The sequence below is a fragment of the Hirundo rustica genome, chromosome 5 (genome assembly GCF_015227805.2).
Source record: "Hirundo rustica isolate bHirRus1 chromosome 5, bHirRus1.pri.v3, whole genome shotgun sequence".
Lineage (NCBI taxonomy): Eukaryota > Metazoa > Chordata > Aves > Passeriformes > Hirundinidae > Hirundo > Hirundo rustica.
In genome coordinates this window covers 31,967,319-31,988,287 of record NC_053454.1, presented here as the reverse complement: position 1 = coordinate 31,988,287, position 20,969 = coordinate 31,967,319, and the positions used below count along the sequence as shown (strand labels likewise).

Here is a 20,969-nt window from a genome sequence, read left to right as displayed (position 1 = left end):
CTACACAACTATACAACTGTGTTATACTAAACAGAAAAAAAAAATGTAAATGCATGAATTTATCATCAAAACAACGATTCCTGCTGCTTTTAGATTTACAGGAATAAATGTTTCAGTGTTAATGCCATAGCTCCAGTGGCATTTAGGTACTTGTATACTTACCTGAACATCTGGGTGAGTTAACATACTTTTACATAGTACCAAAAAGATCTGTATGTAAATTTAGCAATCAAAATCTCCCTGCTGCCTCAATGAGGAGCAGCTTTCAGATTTATGAAACAGCTGAACCATAGAAATCAATTTAATTTGGGAAGCCAAGGTTTGAAGAATTAAAATATATATATATATATATATATATATATATATATATATATCTATCTTTGTCTCCTCCTTTGTGAAAAATGTAAGCTTTCTGAAAAGCATAAGCCTTCAGAGCAGCAGTGAAACTAGAACTGTCCAGACACAAGTAGTCACTTATGTTACTGTGGCATCTGCATTTTCTTTTTGCAGTGTGTTACTGCGCATTTCTCTTGAAGATGTTCTCATATTGTATCCATCCATTGCATTTGTATATATAAATAGTGCACACCTGCTGCTGCAGTGTGTGGTCTAATTTGTAGTGTTTGCATTTATTGTAGCTCTATGGGATGTGTTTGTTTCAGAAGGGAATTGAAATTTGGTGTTTAAAATTCATTGGTAAGGCAGCGGTACCTGCTAAAACCATTTTCCCAGGCTTGTTCCATTACCCTCTCCCTGACTCCATTAAAATTTTTCTTTCTTCCCTCCGCACTGTTCCCGAAAGTTTACTTCCATGAAAGGGATATCCAAAAAAGGAATGAGGTATTTTACCCTTTCTATTTAGAAGATGTAATTCCAGGCATCTTAATTGGGTTTCCCATACCTTCAATTTGTAATTTTGTTGACTCCTTTCTGATACAAAGTAGCTTCAGGACTGCAAAGCTTCTTGAAGAGTTTTTCTGAACGTGATTTTGTATACGTGTAGCAGACTTTCTAATTGTGGCTTCAGGAACATGTAGATGAAGAAAATAAAATTGTCTAGATAGGCAGCATATAGAAGTGTAGGCCATTCAGTAAAACTTCCTGCTTTAGTTGGTATTTTCATTTTACATTCTTTTGCATTTACACTGCTTTTTTAACATTCAGTTGCCACCCATGTTTGTCATAGAGCCTTATGATCCTTTTGTCTTTGCTGTGAGCCAGTAGTAGGATGACCGTAAAGCTATAATTTTTTCAGCCTTGGTTTTTTTTCTTTTCCTCAAGAGTAAGGAAGAACTACCTCTTGGCCTAATAATTAGGAAAAATGTAGGGTAAAAACCTTATTATGACTGGCATCTCACTCTTCATCTGTTTTCTGTACAAAATTTAGACAATTAACTTTTCATTCTTTTCATGATTTTTCACATTGGGGTTAACAAATGAGGAAACAGAAGTATTCAGGAACAAATATTTACTCTAGTGGTAGTCAGACTCAGCTCTTGGAAAGTTAGTGGGAGTACTCCTGACCAACTTCAAAGGGAACTTGGATGGAGTCTCTTGTGCTGTGCCGAATAAAGGGAGTTTTTTGTATGTTCTCAATTCAGCAACCACTTAACATGTGAGAGTTCAGTGCTGTTGATTTTCATGGACCTGTTCATGCAAGTGAGGAATATGAGTGAGGAAGGTGCAGTGTTGCAGGTTTGGATTTCAGAAGAGCAAGGTACATATCCTTTTTTTCATTTTGCTCGAACTTCCAACAAGATATTAGCCATCTTCTTAAATGTAAAGCTGTGCTTTGTCCGTTTTTTGTGTAACTCCTTTGGGATTTCAAAGGTGAGGACTTCCTCCTGAAGTCAGGTACCTCAGCAAGAACATTTGAAATGTGCAGAGAATTACAAAGCAAGCTGTGTGATTTATATCCCCATGATAAATTATGCTTTCGATGTAGTTTCTCTGTAAATGACAGCTCTGTTCATAAAGAATATCTGGGCAATCTCCTGGCTTCCACATAAAGATCTGTGTTTCACTGGAAGAGAGGTGTACAGGCAACTCATAATAATGTCTTTATACTTTAAGGACTTGCAGGTAGTACAGATAATGGGAAGTAGTTTCTATTGATATTAAAATAATAGGAATTGAATGAGTCCTTGAAATTGTACATTATATTATTGTCAGATATTTTTCAGCACTTTGCAGGAGCTGTTTTAGGACAAGGTTATCTGTGGTGGAGGAGAACAGCAAAAATGCATGATGACCCAATTGTACTTTAATGAGAATTTCCGTTTTAAAGGGATTTTTACTTCTCAAGTACCAGTGGACTTGCTCATAGCAAAGATTGCCCTGGGTTGGAACACGTGTAACCCTTTAAAAATAGAGTTTGCTCACGAAACTCCTTTACACCTTGTGTGTTGTAGAGGGAGATGGATTTGACTCATGTGAAGAACCATGTTAAAAATGTTAGGGGGAAGGGGAAGGAAAGCACTTTTTTCCATGTTTTTGTGAGTTGTTTCTCTGCCAGAAAAACTGGTAGAGATGGGGTTTTCTTTTCAGTATAATGTTTTGACTCTGATTCAAAACAAAAGCTCCGAGTAACAGAGTTGGGTTATCAACTTTGTTTTAATAATGCAGAATACCATGGTTAGTTTATTAGATTTCAGTGCTGCATTTTAAATTAAGATTAAGTGAATGATATTCTGTATAGAGAAGGCTCTACCTAGTCTGACTGCAACACTAACAGAAGGATAATAAATATATATATTTTTTTTTCCCAGTGAAAAGGGTACATGGATTCTAATATCCTTTCTTTAGTTTCCTACAATTAACAGTTGTCAAGTATTTTTAGTATCTCTTTAAAACTCATCTCCTGACATATTTGGTCACTATTGTTTACTACAGTTTAATACATCTCGATTTTTAGTGTTAGTTTACTCTTACTTTCTGGTGTTGAAGCCAGATCACACTACATTGTGATCATGTTTTATGTTCCTAAAGGCTTGTTCTATCCTTGAATGTGGATTTTTGTGAATTTGCCATTAGTGCAGGAGGCATGGGTAAAGCTTTTTTTCATTGGATCAGGTCGTTGTTGAACTATCTGGATCCTGGAACATAGTACTGCTTTTTTTTTTGAAGCCGTAGGAGGATGCGTAGTGAAATGGAAATAGTCCCAATGTTTCAAATGGGATGGCAGCTTAACTGATGTTGAGTATCCGTCCTAGTATCCAAGCTGAGTGCTCTGCCCTTCGTGAAGAACGTAAGGAAAGTAGAGAGAGAGGATACAGAGTTTTATTTTCCTTCACTGTTGGACTTTTGCCATGAGATGAAGCTTGTGAAGGTAAGCTTGCAGGAGCCCCAGGAGCGGCGGGAGGTGGAAGGTTTGCCATCTGTGGACATAAATTTCAAATGGGATGCAAAAGAGTTCTTGAGGTAATAAGTAGTTTGGAGGAACTGTGAGGGAGAGAAGCTTACTAACTCCTACTAATTTTGATCTTTGTGCCTTAGTAAGACTTCAAAAGTATGGGTTTTTCTAAACCTAAAGCCAAGCGTGTTCTATGGTCTGTCCCATTCTCTGGCTGCACAGGGGATATTTAGAGCTTTGATATTGCAGGATTTTTGTAAAAACAATAGCAGTCTCTGGTTGTGACAGTTTTGCCATGCTTTAGACTGTCTCGGGCTTGCAAGCAGATATTCTGATCTACTGCCAGTCTTTTAATTGATGCTTGTTTCTGGATTGAAAGGAGAATATATATTTAGTGCATTTTTAGCAGAACTTAGTCTCATATTTTTTCTTAGTTCTGTCTCATTTATAGGCAGGTCAACACTGAGCCTTTGATGATCTGGTTGAGTTTACTACTAGGAAAGTCCTGAAATTAAAATAATGAAAATATATTTTAGCAATTTCTACCAATTCCATGAATATTTTAAAATGTTAAGAGAATGTTGCATGAATTACTGGCGTTCTGTTATAGTTCAGCAGGGGCCTGTGATGTGGACATTTCTGGTACAATTTATTTTTAGGGATCTGTGGAACATCTGTTTTAATTTGGGATTTATAGGCTTTTTCAGAATTGGAACTTTGTTAGGACTGTCCGTGTTGATTACCTGCAGGTGTAACTTTGAAGTGATAACTTTATTATTACAGGACTGATCTCAGGAAATTAAATGTTTTTCAGACTGTCTCTCACCGCTTTGTCCCATAACTCCTTAGCAGTGAGCAGACTTCGTTTCCCACGTTTTTCATCATCATATGTATTTAGAGATTTGTTATTCATCACGTATATTTAGAGATTTCTTGTCTTGTCATGCAATCCTTTCTGATTCCTTTCATCCATCCTGTGTTGTTGTCAGCTCGTTATTGTGCTTGACATTTAATTTTCTCAGCTTTGTGTTAGATTGACATGTCATATTTTGCTGTGAATTGGGCTGTTTTTGCCCTTTACCTAGGGACTGCTGCTCACACAAACAGTGTTTTATGGTTGAAAATATAACTAAGGGGCTAGTTCATTTCTCCTGATAACCAAGCTCTGCTAAGTCAGTAAGGATGGGTGGTGGCCTCATAGAGATCTTACTGTCCAAGTCTTGCAGGGAAATTCTAAGGCTGGCTATAAAACCTCTGTAATAAGGTCAAGAGTGAAGGCATCATGCATTCAAGCTACACTTTGACGTTGAAAATAGTATAGGCATGTATCAGAAACATTCTGAGAATAAAATCACATAAAGTTCTCTTGTGTTGCCAAGTGTTGGTTTCTTGCTCTCTGCAAATGAGAGGTGCAGGATTTACCCAGGGAAAGAGCCAGTTACGTAGAATAATGTATCCTTTCCCAAGTTGTTACTTCAAGTGGTTTAAAAGATAGAGAAATTATGTAGTCATGAGGGGAACAGATTTGTGTTGTGTCTGTGGGAGGTTTTTGTGACCAGTTATTCTATACCATTTTTCCCTCTATTAAATATGCACAGTGAAACGGACCAAGTTAATGGTACTAAAATGAATGATGATGGTTCATTTGGCATGTTTTGTGGCACTCTTGAAAAGACAGAACACCTTATAAAATGTGTGTTTGGTGAAAAGTCATGTGCAAGGAGGGTGTGGCAATAGACCCTGCAGGAGTTTGTCTCTGGTTGTTGAGACTCTGCAGCTCAAGCATGATCTTGTGCTGGTTTTTCTGGCTTGCCAGCAGTTTAGTTTTCATGCCATATGGCTTTTTTGGCCTTGAAGTATAGACCGTAGGTTCTTGTCTCTTTTTACGGAGGAGGTGTGTGTGGAAATGTTCAGTAAACTGGGACTATGCCTGTACCTTGAGAATTCATTTAAGACTATTTTAATGGCAATATTAAAAATTCCAACACAGGATAATGCTGTATTTCTTGCTGAGCAGCAATTTGAATGCTAACGTACAAATTATTTCTTGGCTGTACTAATGAGAATGAAAGTAATACCTGAGAAATATTTCATATTCCTATCTGTCTGGTATTCTATGAAATTTCAAGTGAAGAAAGTTCTGCCCTGATTATAAAGTTTTTACACTGCTACAGTTTTATGACTTCTAAACATGGATGTTAACATGGATGTTTAGAACTCATAAAGAAGTTAAGATTGGAGGTTCCAAATCTGATAAACACAGTTTATACATTCCAGGAGCTACTATATTAACAGAAATAATGAGATGATAAAATAAAATAATTATTGAGATGATAATGCTTAAGATAATAAGATTAACATGCATTATGTATGTTGACTTTCAAATTGGTAATTATGGTATCCCTTAATGCTGAATGTGATACATACATACTTGCCTTGTCATCTTAAATAGGACTACAGGTATAAATTAAAAAATATTAACTCTTGTGAATAGAAATTTATTTTTGCATCATTATTTGAAATAATTTTTGGATAAGAACATCTATATTAAGTAGTATGTGGATAAGAACACATCTATCCACACCTGTTAAATATAAATTTATGGAGAGTTCAGTGAAGTATTGTTTGAGGCTGTGACTATTATCTAGGTCCAGTCTGATGTTAATGTTTTTTGTATGTTTGTAATATTTGTTTTACAAAGATAAGAGGAAAGTTAAAAGGGCAACAGTGGGAGGAACAAGTAACTGTGAAGAACTGGTCGGTTTGTGTATGCTGAATTAGATGCAGTCTTTGCCTTTCAGATCAGTGATTAGGATTTCTCATCCATAATGCCCATTTATATTATAGCATCTGTCGTGATCTAGTTTTGTTGTAATTGAGTTAATGTAATAGGAATAATTGTAAATTTTTCTCTGCTTCTGGCCTTAACTCCATGGCAGAGTAAAGCTGCATGTGGTGTGCTTGTAGCAGGTGCCTGGGTTTCTGCTGCTGTTTTTTAAAAATTGCATTTGATGCCAAGTGTTGCAAATGAATTTCTTGGTAGTGGAAGGTACTCCTGTGTACTCTGTGCTTTGCCATTTATTGAAGTTTTGTTGCTGAAATACCTTCTTAATTCTTTATTATTTAACATCTATTGTTGTCCTCAGAGCTATTTTAAAGTTACATATATTGTATAAATCAATAAATGACATTTAGTTAATTTTTGTATCTGTAGGAGACTGAACCCAAGACAAAATTTCAGGTTCAGTGTCAGGCTTTTTCTTTTTTTTTTTTTCTTGGCCCATTCAGACTGTTGTTTTCTTCATCTTAAATAATTTTCAAAAGTATCAAACAATGAGCGTTGTTCAGAAGTCTACAGGAAATGCACACATCCTTTTTTTAAGCCTGTAAGCAAACTGAGAACTGAGGAAAACTTGAACTGTTCCAGGAAACAGGCCTCCCAGTTTGTTAGCAACCTCATTCTCAGCATGTACTTTCAAAATGTGCTCCACCCCATCCCTTCAAGTACTTTTGTTAAGTTTTATTTATGTTTCAGTCTGGTTTCTGTTGTTATTTACCAATAAAATCTACAGAGTGGAACCCAATTGTCTTGACACTAATTAAAAAAAAATATTATTAAGGGTTGTGATAGTACAAGTCAAGATTTAGGGGAACATGCCCAATTTTGATCAGCATAAAAGAGCATCTAAACTAGAGCTTTGACAATGTTAAATCCATTTACAAATGTCTTTGGCACAGTCAGGGTTATGCCAACTACTTCATGAAACCGAGCACCATTTTTCTTTAGATGCATTACATGAAGAAAAATGTGAAAGCATTCGAATCTAGACTTTCTAGCGGAACCTGTTTTCTACGTATGCCCTCCATCTGACTTGAGTTGGGGGGGAAGAAAGTCTTTCAGTGAAATATGCTGTATTTTTCATTATCTCAGCTGTTAGAGCTGAGCTTGGACTGTAAATTTTCTGAAATCCTTCTGCTATCACAGATGTTGGTTATCTGTGTTACCAGGTTGTTTGTTGTTGTTTTTAAGGTGTTTGTTGCCATATGTCATCTAACTTGGGGGTGCCTGCTTCTTTAATTAATTCATCATTATTATTGTCACAGAAACAGTACTTTTTAAAAGGAAACCTAAACTAACAAGATTTAAGTCTTGGTTCTGCTAAATGCAAGAAATGTAATCCGTGAAATGGGAAGAAAAAATGAGTTTGATCAGCTGTTTTAGACAAGGCACCTTTAGATCTGATATATTATCAACCATGAAATGAAATTAACAGCTCTCTGAAGAGTCACCGAGGATCATGAATAGCTCACGTTGGAAGGAATATCTGGAGGGCATCTAGTTCACCCTCTTGCTCAGAGTGAGGAAGATTGAGAGATGGAGACTCCACAGCCTGTCAGCACCTCTAATCTCATACTTGAGAAGCCTCATGATTAAAATAGTTTTGCCTTGTGATGGGAATTTCCTGTGTTGCAATGTTTCCTAGTGTCCTGTGCATCTGCAAGAAGAGTCTGGCTCCCTTTTCTCTGTATCCTGTCACGCAGGAGTTGGAGACAGCAGTAAGATCTCCCTGAAGTTTTTTTTCTTAAACCTGAACTAACCCAACCAGTATCATAGGTCAATGGTTGAACTCAATGATCTTAGAGGTATTTTCCAACCTAGGCAATTCTATGATCACTCCTATACATTTGAATGTTCCTGTTTATGCAAACGTTAGATTCTTATCTGTTTTTGAAAACTTGTTTTTTAATGAAGTTGAAACCTTGTTTTAAGCCAAGGTGTTTTCTTTTGCTCTTTGCTTTTCTCCTCCACAGTTCATGGTTGTATGCAATATCTGTGTACGTATGGAAAAGTTCTCAAAGTCCAATACACTGCGCATCTTCCTTTGCCCTTCAGTAGTTACCATCATGCAGCAACAGAATCACTATTGCTAGTGGTGGTATTCATTTTTACCTTTTACATTATTTATCATGTCTTGAAGAACTTTTTTTTTACATGAATAGAGGGTGCCTTTTAAAAGTCAAATGTACTAGCTGTAGAGGATACTCTCAATGGAATGAGTTCTTGCAATCTGAAACGAGAGTAGGTGTCTGGTGTTCAAGAGGCAGCATTTTGCTGAGGCAGTAGTAGTCTGCCTTGTTCTTAAAATGAGTGCTCAAGTTGAAGCATAAAATGATCAGTTCCTGCTTTTTGGAATTGCAAAGATTGGATCATAATATGGAACAAGCTACTTATCTTTTTGTAGCTACAGATCCCCTCTGAAGGTTGCTTGCTTTCTTCCCCCCCACCCCCTTTTTTTTTTTTTTTTTTTTTCTTTTTAATTTGTGTTTAGTTTTGAAAGGAGTAATTTGGTGAGCACTGCATTGGAGCAGTTACTGATGCTTTAGGCTATAAAAAATGCCTCCTGCAATGTGTGTGATGCAACTGTTGATGCCTCAGCTTAAGGTCACTGACTGCGTGCAGGTAGGACTCAGTTCAGCAGGATTGGCCTTGTAGGAGATCCAAGCTGGCATGAGTGTTAAGGAAGATGGACTGTGTTGAGCATGGAGCTTGAGTCAGGACTGTGGGCTCATGTTTAGGACCTCTTTCTTCACAGACCCCAGTGAGTTTGTTTAATTGGGTTTTCTGAATCCCTTCCCCTAAGGTACTCGGGGTGCTTAATGTCTCTGTGAATCCACTCTTTTTGATTTTTTAAAATCATGCGGTTCCCTGCTGCAAATAAAGTGGAAAAATTCTGAAGTAATTGTGTGGCTGGCATTAACACAGCTTTGTGTTGAAGAAGTGTGATAACATTAGCAGCCAGAGATGACGTATTGGAGCCTTACAAATAGTGTTAGGTGTGCTTACAAAGAGAAAAAATACTTTCTCCTGCTGTTTAGCTGGGCGTTGCTGAAGCTTTTACCAGTGTTCAGATCAAAAAGGGGCTTGGAAATCTATAGTGGTTCACGAAATACTCTGTTCTTACACCTCATTAACTATAGTCTTGATAGTCAGGGAGGGGACTGCAGATGGAGGCAAATGTGCTGAAGTCTTGCTGCTCCTGCCATTGGTAGTGTTGTGAAGAAGGGAAGAAATCAGCTGAAAGACCGCAATCATGGTCTCAGAAAAAGTCTAGGGGGTGTTGCTTCATTCATTCAAATGGTGGAAAAAATCAGCTGTGGCCAGGGGGACACTCGAGGCATGGAAAGTACCTCTCACTTTGCTGTGTGTTAGGTGTGAGAGCAAGTACTGCAGAGACTCCTTTATCTAAGTCCCATTAGATGAACTTTGTTAGACTCTACATGTATGTGTCTGAAGTAGATGAAAAACATTAAACCAAAACGCAGAGTATTCAGCAAATTGGCTGAAATAATGGTATATTACTTTTAAGAACATTAAACAGTGTTTTTACTTTATGTTTATACTGCTTTCCTGTTCTCTGTGTGGTGGATGTTGGAGGGGTAGGATGCTTCTGAAGTGCTTTCTCCTTACAAAGGGTAGTGAGCTCCAAGGTGATTGATAGTGGGAGCAGTTTCTATTTCTGTTTTGAATGATATTCCTTTCTGTATAAATACATCATGAGTCACTGTTCTTTGTCTATACCCTGAAAAATGTTTCTCCATCCACCCACCTGTTTGGACACTGTGGGAGTGAATATTCCAACGAAGACAAATATTTGTATAGGACAGCTGCTTAGAATGCAGAGGGCCAGAAGTATCTTTGAAGAAAGAAGCACAAAAGAATGTGAACCAAAGTTACTGTAGCAGATCTAAAGGCTTCCTTTTGTATTTTTGTATTTGGTACTCTAAAAGTAGTTTACGAGGCTAAATTAAGTCCATTGTCACAGTAGGCTATAAAAATGTTCTATTTGCTGTGAAAATACTGAATAAAGGAGTTCCACTTGTTTTGTTATGTGCATGTCCTATTCTCAGTGCACTGTCTTGCAAATGGATGCAGCTCCTTTCTACCAAAAAAACCTTCACTTAAGAAATTTTGCAAGTTGTACAGTGTACGATACACAAGTCTTAATATGTGCTTAATGAAAAATGTAAAATAACCTCATAGACAATTGGTGCTCCTCTGTTTTAAGCATATGAGGTGACAATATTTGTATAAACACCGAATTATACAGTACTATTGCCTTGAATTCCAGTTTTATTCATTCTGTAACTTCTGGTTTATTTCTTCCTCTTATGAAGTATGTTCTGTTTGAATTTCAGAGTAATTGGTCTGGAAGCTCTCATGATTCAATCCAATCAAGAAGAGTGGTTATTTCTCACAATATGGATAAAGCATTGAAAGAAGGTGAGTCTTGGGTGCATTAGAGTCTGAATACCTCTCATCCTTTTAGCAAACCGTAACTGCATGATATTCCAAGACTTTAGAATAGGATCCTGGTTTCTTCCATGATATAAAATACAATGGCATGGTCTTAGTCTTCTCAAGAAATCCACATGTAGTAAGTAATATGATATTGTTTTTACTATTGAGCTGGTGTCTTGTTATTGTAGTGGCTGTTTTTTTACAGAAATACATTGAAATGCACTCCTTAATACTTATGCACAAAGCGCAGGGATAGCACTTAAAATATTCTTGGCTGGGTTTTCCTAAATTGAGAAATCCTATAGACTCTTGCATACAGTCTTCCCATTTAGTGCAATTTTTGCCATTAAAACTGAATCTAAAATCAACATTTGTATTTCTGGCTGATACAGTATATCAGCCTTTTGTAAATATTTCATATAATTTTGAATACTTTTTCCTTTAAGATTTCTTTGCAGCACTTTTTCCTATGTTTTTCATAAATGGAGAGTATCTTTGAAAATTATAGTTTCTTTAAATGGATTTATTGCCTTATGACAACTTGGTATGTGTGTTGTTTTTAAAGTTATTTCTATGAATTGCTATTAGCAGGATATGTAGCAAAATCATAAAATTAGAACACTGCCTACCTATGTCATCACTGAGTTGGATGCATGAGGCCATCCCTACTCAGTAAGGCTGAAAGAAAGTTACTAATACTTAAACGATTCATTTTTCAGATTAAGTACCTTATGCTGTGACAGCTCATGCCTTTCTGCTATTTTTTTTTTTTTTTCAGAGTAGCTTTTACCTTCCATTCTCACGCTGAATTTTGAAGAGCAAACTTGTCAGATTTTATTTCTTCCAGGCCTGAGTGATGAAGCCAAATTCTCTGTTTTGTGGTTTGACTTAAATGAGACTGTACTTTTTGCACTACCATACAAAGTGTTTTGACTTTGAAAGGTGACTGAGTCATCTTAAGCTTGAGATACTGACTGCAATCAGTTTGAAAGACTGAATGCAGTCCCAAAAGCAATAGTTTATTTTTTATTAGCACAAAATGATCAGTCTCTGTGGAAATAGACAGGACTTCTTGCCTGTGACAGTTCTGAAATTTGTAGTTGTCTTGATGTGAATGGTGTTTTGGTTGTTTTGTTTTGGTTTGGGGTTTTTTGTTTTGGTTTCTTTTTTTTTTTTCATTTGGTTTGGTTTTTTTTCCCCCACAAGTTTGTGGTTAAATAAAACTTTATTACTAGTGATATAAAAAATACCATCTGCATTTGTGTTTCCAATCTTGCACTGATTAGGATTAAAGTATTTATAAATTCCAGAATTTTTTACAACTTTTTACTGTCTAGATGTAATGTGCTACTCAATAAAATACTTTAGAGACCCTTACTGATTTAGCTAGGAGACATTCAGTTTTAATGAGGTTTTAATCTTGGGGACCAGTTTGTACTCCTAGTGCCTCTTGAGGTTTTGGGGGGTGGGTGGGTTGTTTTTTGGTTGTTTTTGTTGTTGTTGTTGTTGTTTGGTGGTTTTTTTTTTTTTTTTTTGTTTGTTTGTTTTGTTTTTTTGTTTTTTTAACCAGATTTTACTTCTCTTTGCATTTCCTTGGAGATGCATGGATAATGTAATCATTTCAGAAATGCTGTTGCTGGGTATGAAGGGACAGCCCTTTGGTTAATTCTGATTTCTTCAGCTGTTTTTCATCATAGCGTAAAGTTTGCCTGGGGTTTGCTGTTAGTTGCTAACTACCTTGCACCCCTCCAGATGTGGCTATTTTCTGTAAGTCATGCCGTGCTTTTGCTGGTGTTACAGCCACTCGGTGTGGACTTGTCTCTCACACAGTTATTGTTGTTCACCTGAGGTTGTCACTTCAAGCTGCCACTGGCTTTACTGCATTTTCCCTGATGTTCCCATCAGAGTCTGTAAATGTAGTTGGAAAGATAGATAGTGCTCATATCCTTGGTTTAACTGAAGGACTCACCCATGTTTGTGTTTCAACCATCTGTCTTATTTCAATAACTATTAGATGTTTAGATAGTTTTCCTGTGATGGTCACTGGCTGATAATAGTTACCTGTGTCTTATATAGCTTCTTGTCTTGCTGCAGCCCATGTAATAAAATTGTTGGAAATCATTCTTTTACAATGTACCTCTCACTAAACACTACCAAGAAGGAACCTCTGTATATGTTGGTTTACAGCTCTGTCCTAAATGTCTTTGTTATTTTCCATTAAGAGCAGAGAAGTGTAACAGGTTGGTGTTTATAGGGTGCTGCTTCTTTATTAATTATGGGATACTTGCATTAGCTGTAGATACTAGGTGAGGGAAAGCTGTGAATTAGCCCTGCCACAAGGTGTTGTGTTTTATGAAATCTAAGTGTTCAAAATCAGAACAAGTGTAAGGTTATGAAGATTTTCCTTGTTGCATATGGCAAAAAGAAAAGGCCTTTAGCGGTCAATCCCAAGAGTCCCTTTCAGTTGGCAGTACTTGAGTAACTAACACTGAAATGTTTTTTCAGTACTTTTCATGCTTTCTCTTGAGAGATTGATTTGATTTTTATTTGACCTTCATTTATCTTAGACAAAGAGAAGATAAGCCACTTCTACAAATACCCTTTAGCGCTACCTGTTGCCTGTCTGAATTCCATCCGCACAGTGCTGTGGTAAGATGTCTCCTGAGAGAGGCTGTGTCCGGTCACACTCGTGCTGCTTTGCACAGCCTGCACTGCTCGGGTTCACGCTGCAGCTGTCGGGAGATTGATCTGCTCTGGGGGCAGCTGGCCTCCCAGAAACTGAATTTCATTTTCCCTTTTTATTGCTTCAAATCCTGTGGTCTTTTTGTTGTTTTTCACAGTCGGTCTTTGTCTCTACAGTTTTAGTAGCGCCAAGAAAAATGGTCTTCATATCACTTAGCTGCTTTACTGCATCGTTGATGAGTAAGTAACACAGTACAGGCCATAGCTCAAATTCCGGCAGAGCTCTACTGGTGAAATTGTCCTGCTGTGAAAATTCACCTGTTTCTTAGATCTTAAAATATTTCCTGCCAGAGAGTCAACTCTTCTTTTGGAGTGGGTTATCTTCAGGGCTTAACCCTGCCTTGAGGTGATCTTTTCGGAAATAATTTGGGTAGTTAATTAGATTCTTTCTGTGGATTAGATCTTGCCTGTCTGTGTTGATCCCATGTGATCTAACTCTGTTAGGGATGTAAGGTTGTACTGCCCTTTACAAAAAGATTGGGAAAAACTCTGTCTCATTGCCCAACTTAAAATGTGCATGTTGACATTTAGGAAAAGAATTGGAAGTAACTCCTGCTGCTCTCTATTAGAAAAGCTGGTGTGGGGTTTTTTTTGTTTGGTTTTTTTAAAATTATTTCAAAAAATTTTTTTTGGTCCACAATATCAGCAAACCAGTTTGAATTTATGTTCTCTCTGCTATTGGGATTCAAACACTTGAAGCCAAGAACTCTTGGCAAAGGGTGCATGTGGAAAATAATTTGGACATAAATTTGCCTGATTTTTTTATTTTACTACATTTTCTAGATATGTTAACACTTTTTTTTTTTTATATTGGTTGTATATTTTCATGTTTTGTTTTTTTTTTTTTTCCCCTGCATAAAAAATCAGTTAAGACAGAAATGCCAGTAAAATTTTAATAAAAATGAACAAAAAATTGGAGAATTGGGAGACTGTCAGGGATTCCTTTCACACAGGACCGATCCATCCATGCACAATGATAGTGTCTAGCCTGCCAAACCTGGCAGTTTCATAGAATTTGAATATGGAAGTGAACCAGGAAATGCTAGAGGTTTTCCAAACACAAACTTTAGAAGAGCACTGAAATCTTTAAACCACTCTTGCTAGTTCACAGTCACTGAAATGTTGGCATTTAGACGTCATTCTGTCAGCCTTTTACACCATGGTCTAAGTAAAGATTTAGTAGCCATGAGAAACTTCAGTAAAGCTAATATTAAGCATAAAACCTTATCCTCTTGACTTGTATATCTAAAACATAAATCTAAAATACAATAAGTGAATAATGGCCTTAATATCTTTCAATTTAGATGTTAATGACTTGGAAATTATAAAACTGAATATTTAGAGTATTTATTAGTAGTTTTATTAGTAATTGTAAACTCACCTTTAATATAGGGGTTTTAAATTTTCTTTCAAATTTTTGTCATTGTTTTTTGTTGTTTGGGTTTTTTTTGTCTGAATTAGCTTTTGGCAGGGTGAAAAAGTAGTGTCTGTAAGAAGTAAATAAGCATTTAGCATTTACTTCTCTAGAGCAGTACTTTGACAGGTACTGAGCTGTGGTTATAGTCTGTCATCTTTTTCCGTTAAGTTTTTACTGAAAATATTTTTCTAAAAGTATAGTTTATTATAACTCCATCATGCATTTAAGCTCTAGTGTTGTAGTAGCACAGATTTCTGGTAATGATTCTTGGCTTTTTGATAGTGGTTTCTCTTTCAGGATTCTAATGCAATTCACATTACCCTTGTATTTCTCTTACAGATTGCAATGGTTGTTGCCCTAGAATAACTCAAGGCAGTATTGTAGCTATACCTTTTCTTCATTTGCTCATACAGTCACAGGAGAGTTTTGGATTTGACTATAAATTAATGTAGTGGTTGTGGCTTCTCCAGGGTTTTCGGGAAAAGGCAGTTAATTCTTGTTGAAACTTGGGATTTGCATAGAATATTTATGCATTTGCATAGAATGTATAAAAATATTTATGCATTCTATGCATTTGCATAGAATATAACCACATTTGCATAGAATAGTTATGCTCTGGTTTTTTTAATACTGCTTTGGGAAAAAGAGTAGGCATTTAATCCTTGTTCTTCAGATTTTTGTTATTTTTAATGACGTTGGATAATGAATCTTAACAATATAAAAACTCTAGTTCTCTGCAAATTAGAGATTTGAAGGCAGTCTGACCTGCAGACCCTGGTGGTGTCACTGAACCTCTGAATGAATGAATATGAAGAAAGAGTTAGCAGTTACTATAGAACCTGTGTAGGAGTAGGAATGAAGGAAACGTCTGGAGGGGTGTCCTCACTAAACACAAGCTTCTGGCTTTCTACTCCCAATACTCTTCGAGTTTACAGTATTTAAAAAGAGTAGTTGAACAGGCTCAACTTCAATTTCACATGGGAATGGCATTTAATCACGTTGTATTAACTTGGGACTTGGATCTTCTGAACTAATTTAGAAAACCCAGTAGAAATTTCTACAGTTTTGCACCAGACTCATTGTGGTCACCGCAATTGATTTGATCAGAAGAAATTTGTTTTATGTTTATAGTGGATGTGTTAGGAAGGTTCTGTCCTGAATGTGTTCTGCTTCTTTTTTTATTCCTTCCTTGTCTTCTGACTGTTGTTTTCAATGTTTTAGAGAACATGTAGTATAAAAATAATGAGAGTAGATGCATGAGCAGATATCTCCTCTGAAGGAAGCAAGCCGCTCTCTATAAAATAGTTACATTTGTTTTCTGTTTTTCTTTAGAGTGCTGAAAAGACACCAGCTGCATCAATAGGCATGAAACTAAAGCAGCATCTGCACACCATGACCAGGGTGACACAAGGCAGTGTCTTACCCAGTCTTAAACTGGCTGCTGTTAGTGCGTGTGGCTGGTGTCCTTTTTAAATTTTATTTGTTCAAAAGCTGTCTCACTGTTTACTTGGGCATACATCCTGTGCTCTAAAGAGCCCTGAATTTTATAGAAAACAGCACTGTTGTGATGCAGGAAGGTCAACAATGTTCAGAAGTGAGAAGGAAACTGCAGGAGACACGTAAAGTAAGAGAGTTGTAAAACAGGTGCAGGAAAATAGGGTGTAAAGCACTGTAATCCTTTTAAGGTGTTGAAAGTATGTAACTGGCAGAGTTAAACGCAAATGAAATATTTCATAATTGCATGGTTGATTTTTGGTGATGATTGATGATCTTTTGTCTCTAGCTTAATATTGCCAATAGATTTTGTGGTTCTTTTGCATTGAATGTGACAGAATTCATGAGTGGCTAAAAGGAATCAAAAAGAATGTATTATGTAGTGTGCTGGAAACCAAGCTCATTTTGGAGCGGAGTTGCTTAAAAATAATTATAAATTAATGATCATTAGAAATAGATTTTATCTGAAAGACAATATATCCTTAAGGGATCGGGATGCAAGTTCTGTTCTTGTACACTTGCTTTGTCGAGTTCTGTTGAATAGACTTCTATAGGAGCCACCACTCCATACCATGGCTTGTCCTCTTGGGCAAAAGATGCTGAAGAAATAGCTACTTTGCACCCTTGCAAAGGATAGAGAGGGTGTCTGTAAGAAAATCTGAAGAGTCACTACCTGCCAGTGATGCTGATTGAAAAATACCACAGTTGCAGTGTGTTTCAAGCGCACTTGAGAAATTGTTTGTCTCTTATGGATTAGATGAAAAGGAGGAATCTGTGCTGTGATCAGCTTTGCACAGCGTTTCAGACCTCGCAACAGAAGAGAGTAACTCAGCTATGAGAAAAAGGTGGCTGCAGAAGGACATAGGGACAGGTGTGGAAAAATAGATTCTTAAAATGTGTATTGTTGGAAGACTTGAGACAAGTAATAAAACTTCATATTTTAAAATGTTATTCCCTGTGTTCTGTGGTGTCTTGACAGATTATTCCTCTGCTTGCTTATCAGAAGACCACTCCTTTTTACAACTGTCTTTATAACTCTGTAGTCCTTGTGAGTGAGAGTTTTCAGTGAAAGATTTCATCTATTTTAGAAAAGTATTTTGGAAGTTCTTATCCTGCTATATGGCTCTGCATACTTTTATCTCTCCTGGGTCAGGGAAAAAAAACCTCTTCAAACCTGTTGTGTGTTTGTTTAAAGAACTGTGGATTTTTTTCTGAATTATTAATTAAAAAGTCTTGAAATGACTTAGCAAAAGGCTTTTAACTATATATTTCAGCATCCTCATTGAAGTGACTCAGTTTCTTTCTTTGTAAACTTGAGGAAGCTAGTTTGTGTAGCATTTGACCAGAAACTTTTATCAGTTTTAGCTGTTTCTCGGGAAATGTTTTCATCAAGGTTATGTTGGTTGAGGTTTGCTAGTTTTACCTGAAAAGACAGGTGAAAATATTTAAGTTGTTGCCCTGTTAATATGCTATTAGTTCACTGTTGCCAGTGCCAGGGAGATTTTCATAATTTGCATAATTTACCAGACAAACAATTTCTATCAAAGTGGAAGGTAAGAAATTGTGGAGTCTTATGGTTACTTTACACCATGGGCTTACACTGATAAATGAGATAAGACTTTTGATATGAAAATTTGAAACCAGCTTGTTTAGTAAAGAAGTTGCTCAAATTACCAGGCACATGACTTTATTCCCCCCCTCTTTCTCTCTCTGGTAGATGCAAATTGACTCTTACAACCCCAGCTTTTCCCCTGTCTTGTTGGAACTGATAAATAGTTCATATGTTCTCCCTGAACACCTCCAGGACATTTGAGAGAGTGAAACATCAGTAAAATTGGTGGCACACAAATGTCAAAAAGCAAAGTCAGAGTGGTGGAAGACAGTGTTGCCATGGGATTTGCAACTACAGTGATATTGGTTATTGCCTGTCAGTATGGTTTGGAATGCTTCACCATTTTTGAAGTTCATGTGGTCTCACTAATCCACTCGTTCTCTCTTAGTTCTTCTGATCCTATAATGTACTTTCTGTGGTGGTGTTCTGTGCTATATATGTCTTTGGAAATCCAAACGTCTTACCACCTCCACTTTTTAGCCATGACTTTGGAATGGAGGCTCTTCATTTCCTATGTAAAGAGCATTTTAGACACAGTCAGATTATATGGTGGTTCATATAACCAAAGCCACCACTGAGGGACAGGTATTAATCTGAGGTTTGTGTGTAGCTGGTAACCTTATTGAGCAAATCCACTTAAAGGTTTTGCTTTGCAGAGTGACCTGCAGTAACCTGTTAGGTGCAGATGGCTGTAACCTTGCCAACCTGACTTTCTTTGGCAAGCAGTGGATGTGAAGCCTATTACCCATACAGATTTTGAGAAGGGTGGAGGATTATATTTTTCCTATCTTCGTGTGCCTCGTCCTTTTGCAGTTTTTGCTATTTACTGTTTTGTTTGTCTTTTCAGTGTTTGACTACAGCTATAGAGATTACATCCTGTCCTGGTATGGGCAACTCAGCAGAGATGAGGGGCAGCTGTACCAGCTGCTCTCTGAAGACTTTTGGGAGATTGCCAAGCAGCTGCGACAGAGGCTGAGTCACATTGATGTAGTTAAAGTCGTCTGCAACGATGTAGTGAAAGCTTTACTCTCACACTTCTGTGACCTTAAAGGAGCCAATGCCAGGTAAAAACAAAGCTGCATTTCAGTGGAATTTTCTGCTTCTCTCTTTACTTACAGATGTACTAAATCAAAGTGATGAAGACTGCGTATAATGCTTTTGTAGGAAACTAATAAAATAGTTCAAGCTTAGTACCACTTTTAGAGATCAAGCAGGCTTCAGGACATCTGTAAGGAAACACTTAGATTTCTTTTTCTAAGGGTTTGGATTCACTACTCTTCAGTTTAATCCATGAATCCTTTGTTCACAGATGGAGGTGGGCTGTGTGAGCAGTTTCTCCAAAGTACTGTGAACATGTAAGGGAAAGAAGGGCCACTGTCAGTGCAGTCAACAGACAAGAAGATAGTTATTTGCACCTTTCCCAGAATAGCACCAGGAGTAATTCTGTTCAGTTTTCCATTTCTTCTAGCCCTGGGAGGCAAAGCCTGGTGATGTCTGTAGGTGACCTGTCCTGCAGTAACAAGATTTTTCTAGTGGAAAAATTGTTGGCTGTATTTTTTTTCTCTGCTTAAGTTATCTTGCTAATTTAGTAAATCTGCTTTCTGGCAAGGATCTCTTTGAAAGATCCTTGAAAAAGTCAGCTTTCCCCTGAACACTAGAGTTCCACCCAAATTATAATTGCAAATGAGATCTCTTAGCCTATGCAGTTCCCATAGCTGAATGCACAATTTGTCTAATTGTGCATGGAATTTGGTCTAGTATCTGCACTTACCTGCATTTTGGCTATTCTAAATGGAATATGCTTTGGTCACTCAGATTTAGATTACATTTTATTCTGTGAAGTTGTTTTTACCTACAGTTAGATCCATGTATTTTTGACACTCCTTCAGACAAAAAAGAACAATTTTGCTCTGTCAGTGATCAGGTTGTTGCCATTGACAATTCTTTCTCTTCTGCAGTAGAAGACAGGGTTAATGTACTTGTGGTAGATCTTAGCTAATTTTTTATGTAAGCTAACGCATAGAAAAAGAAAAGACACTAAAGGGTGGTTACATTCAAGAAAACAAGAAATTAAGGTGTTTGTACTTTGCAGTAGATCTTGGAGTGGGTTCGAGGTACTACCTTCTTTTAGCTCTGCAATGAGGTAGAAATCTCTTGGTCAGATAAAACTCCTAAGTGTGCTCCTTGATTTTTAAGTATCATGCTTGCACTTGTCCTTTATCAGAATAGAGTGCTTGCTTTTGGGAAGAATTTGTTTTGAACAGTTAAAGAATGAAGAAGGTGGGGAAATCGCTGTTTGAGTGATCAGTATGGTAAGCTGTTTGGGGATTAAAGTTTGGATCATACATGTTTTGATAATGTTCCTTTGGTTTTCTGTCTTTTAAAGACAGGGTAAGGAGAGAAAATAACTCTTAATTTTCCTGGGCAGGGTGAATACCTTGGCCTGTATAGGGTATATAACTTCAAATTTTATTGTGATTACATTGTGTATTGTGATAAGATAGTAAAAATAAAAGGTGATGCCACCACAAACCGATCAAGAGCAGTCTGATACAAAGGGAGTTTTAACACTTGAAATTTAACTTGGTTAATTCTATAGATGCATCCAAGTTGCCTGGATAGCAACTAAATACCTCCCACAGATCTTGCTTTTCTTTTATAATTCCATTTGCCAGAAACCAGAAATACCAAGAGCTGGTTATCACAGTCAGCCTCTGGAAAGGTGTAGCAAGGGGATTAGTATGAAGTTGTAGAGATTTGTTGCGATAGGAACAGCTATGTATGAAAGTGCTGAGAGCAAATTAGTCATGAAAAACCAAGGCCTGAGCATGTTATTACATTCAACCCACGGGTAGCACCAGGTCTAAAGCTCACCATTTGTTTTCAAGCCTCAGTGTGGGAAGTTTGGAAGTTTTCCTGTTAATGATTGAGTATAACTTTGACACCGTAATAAGCATTAGGACGTCCTGGTGCTGATAGGGTCACGCCATGGTTTGTAAGCCTTTCATAGGTTATTTCCCTCTGTTACTAATACGACATGTCAAATGCTTTT

The 20,969-nt window shown here is 37.0% G+C and overlaps 1 protein-coding gene across 1 annotated transcript in view; it reads left to right on the top strand.

Moving 5' to 3' along the window:
- SNX25 (sorting nexin 25) overlaps nt 1-20,969 on the top strand; it is a 76,634-nt gene that overhangs the window by 1,722 nt on the left and 53,943 nt on the right. Inside the window, exons 2-3 of the mRNA XM_040065182.2 lie at nt 10,550-10,634; nt 18,765-18,981. Of these exons, the coding sequence (XP_039921116.1) occupies nt 10,550-10,634; nt 18,765-18,981 (302 nt within the window). The remainder of the gene's footprint in view (nt 1-10,549; nt 10,635-18,764; nt 18,982-20,969) is intronic.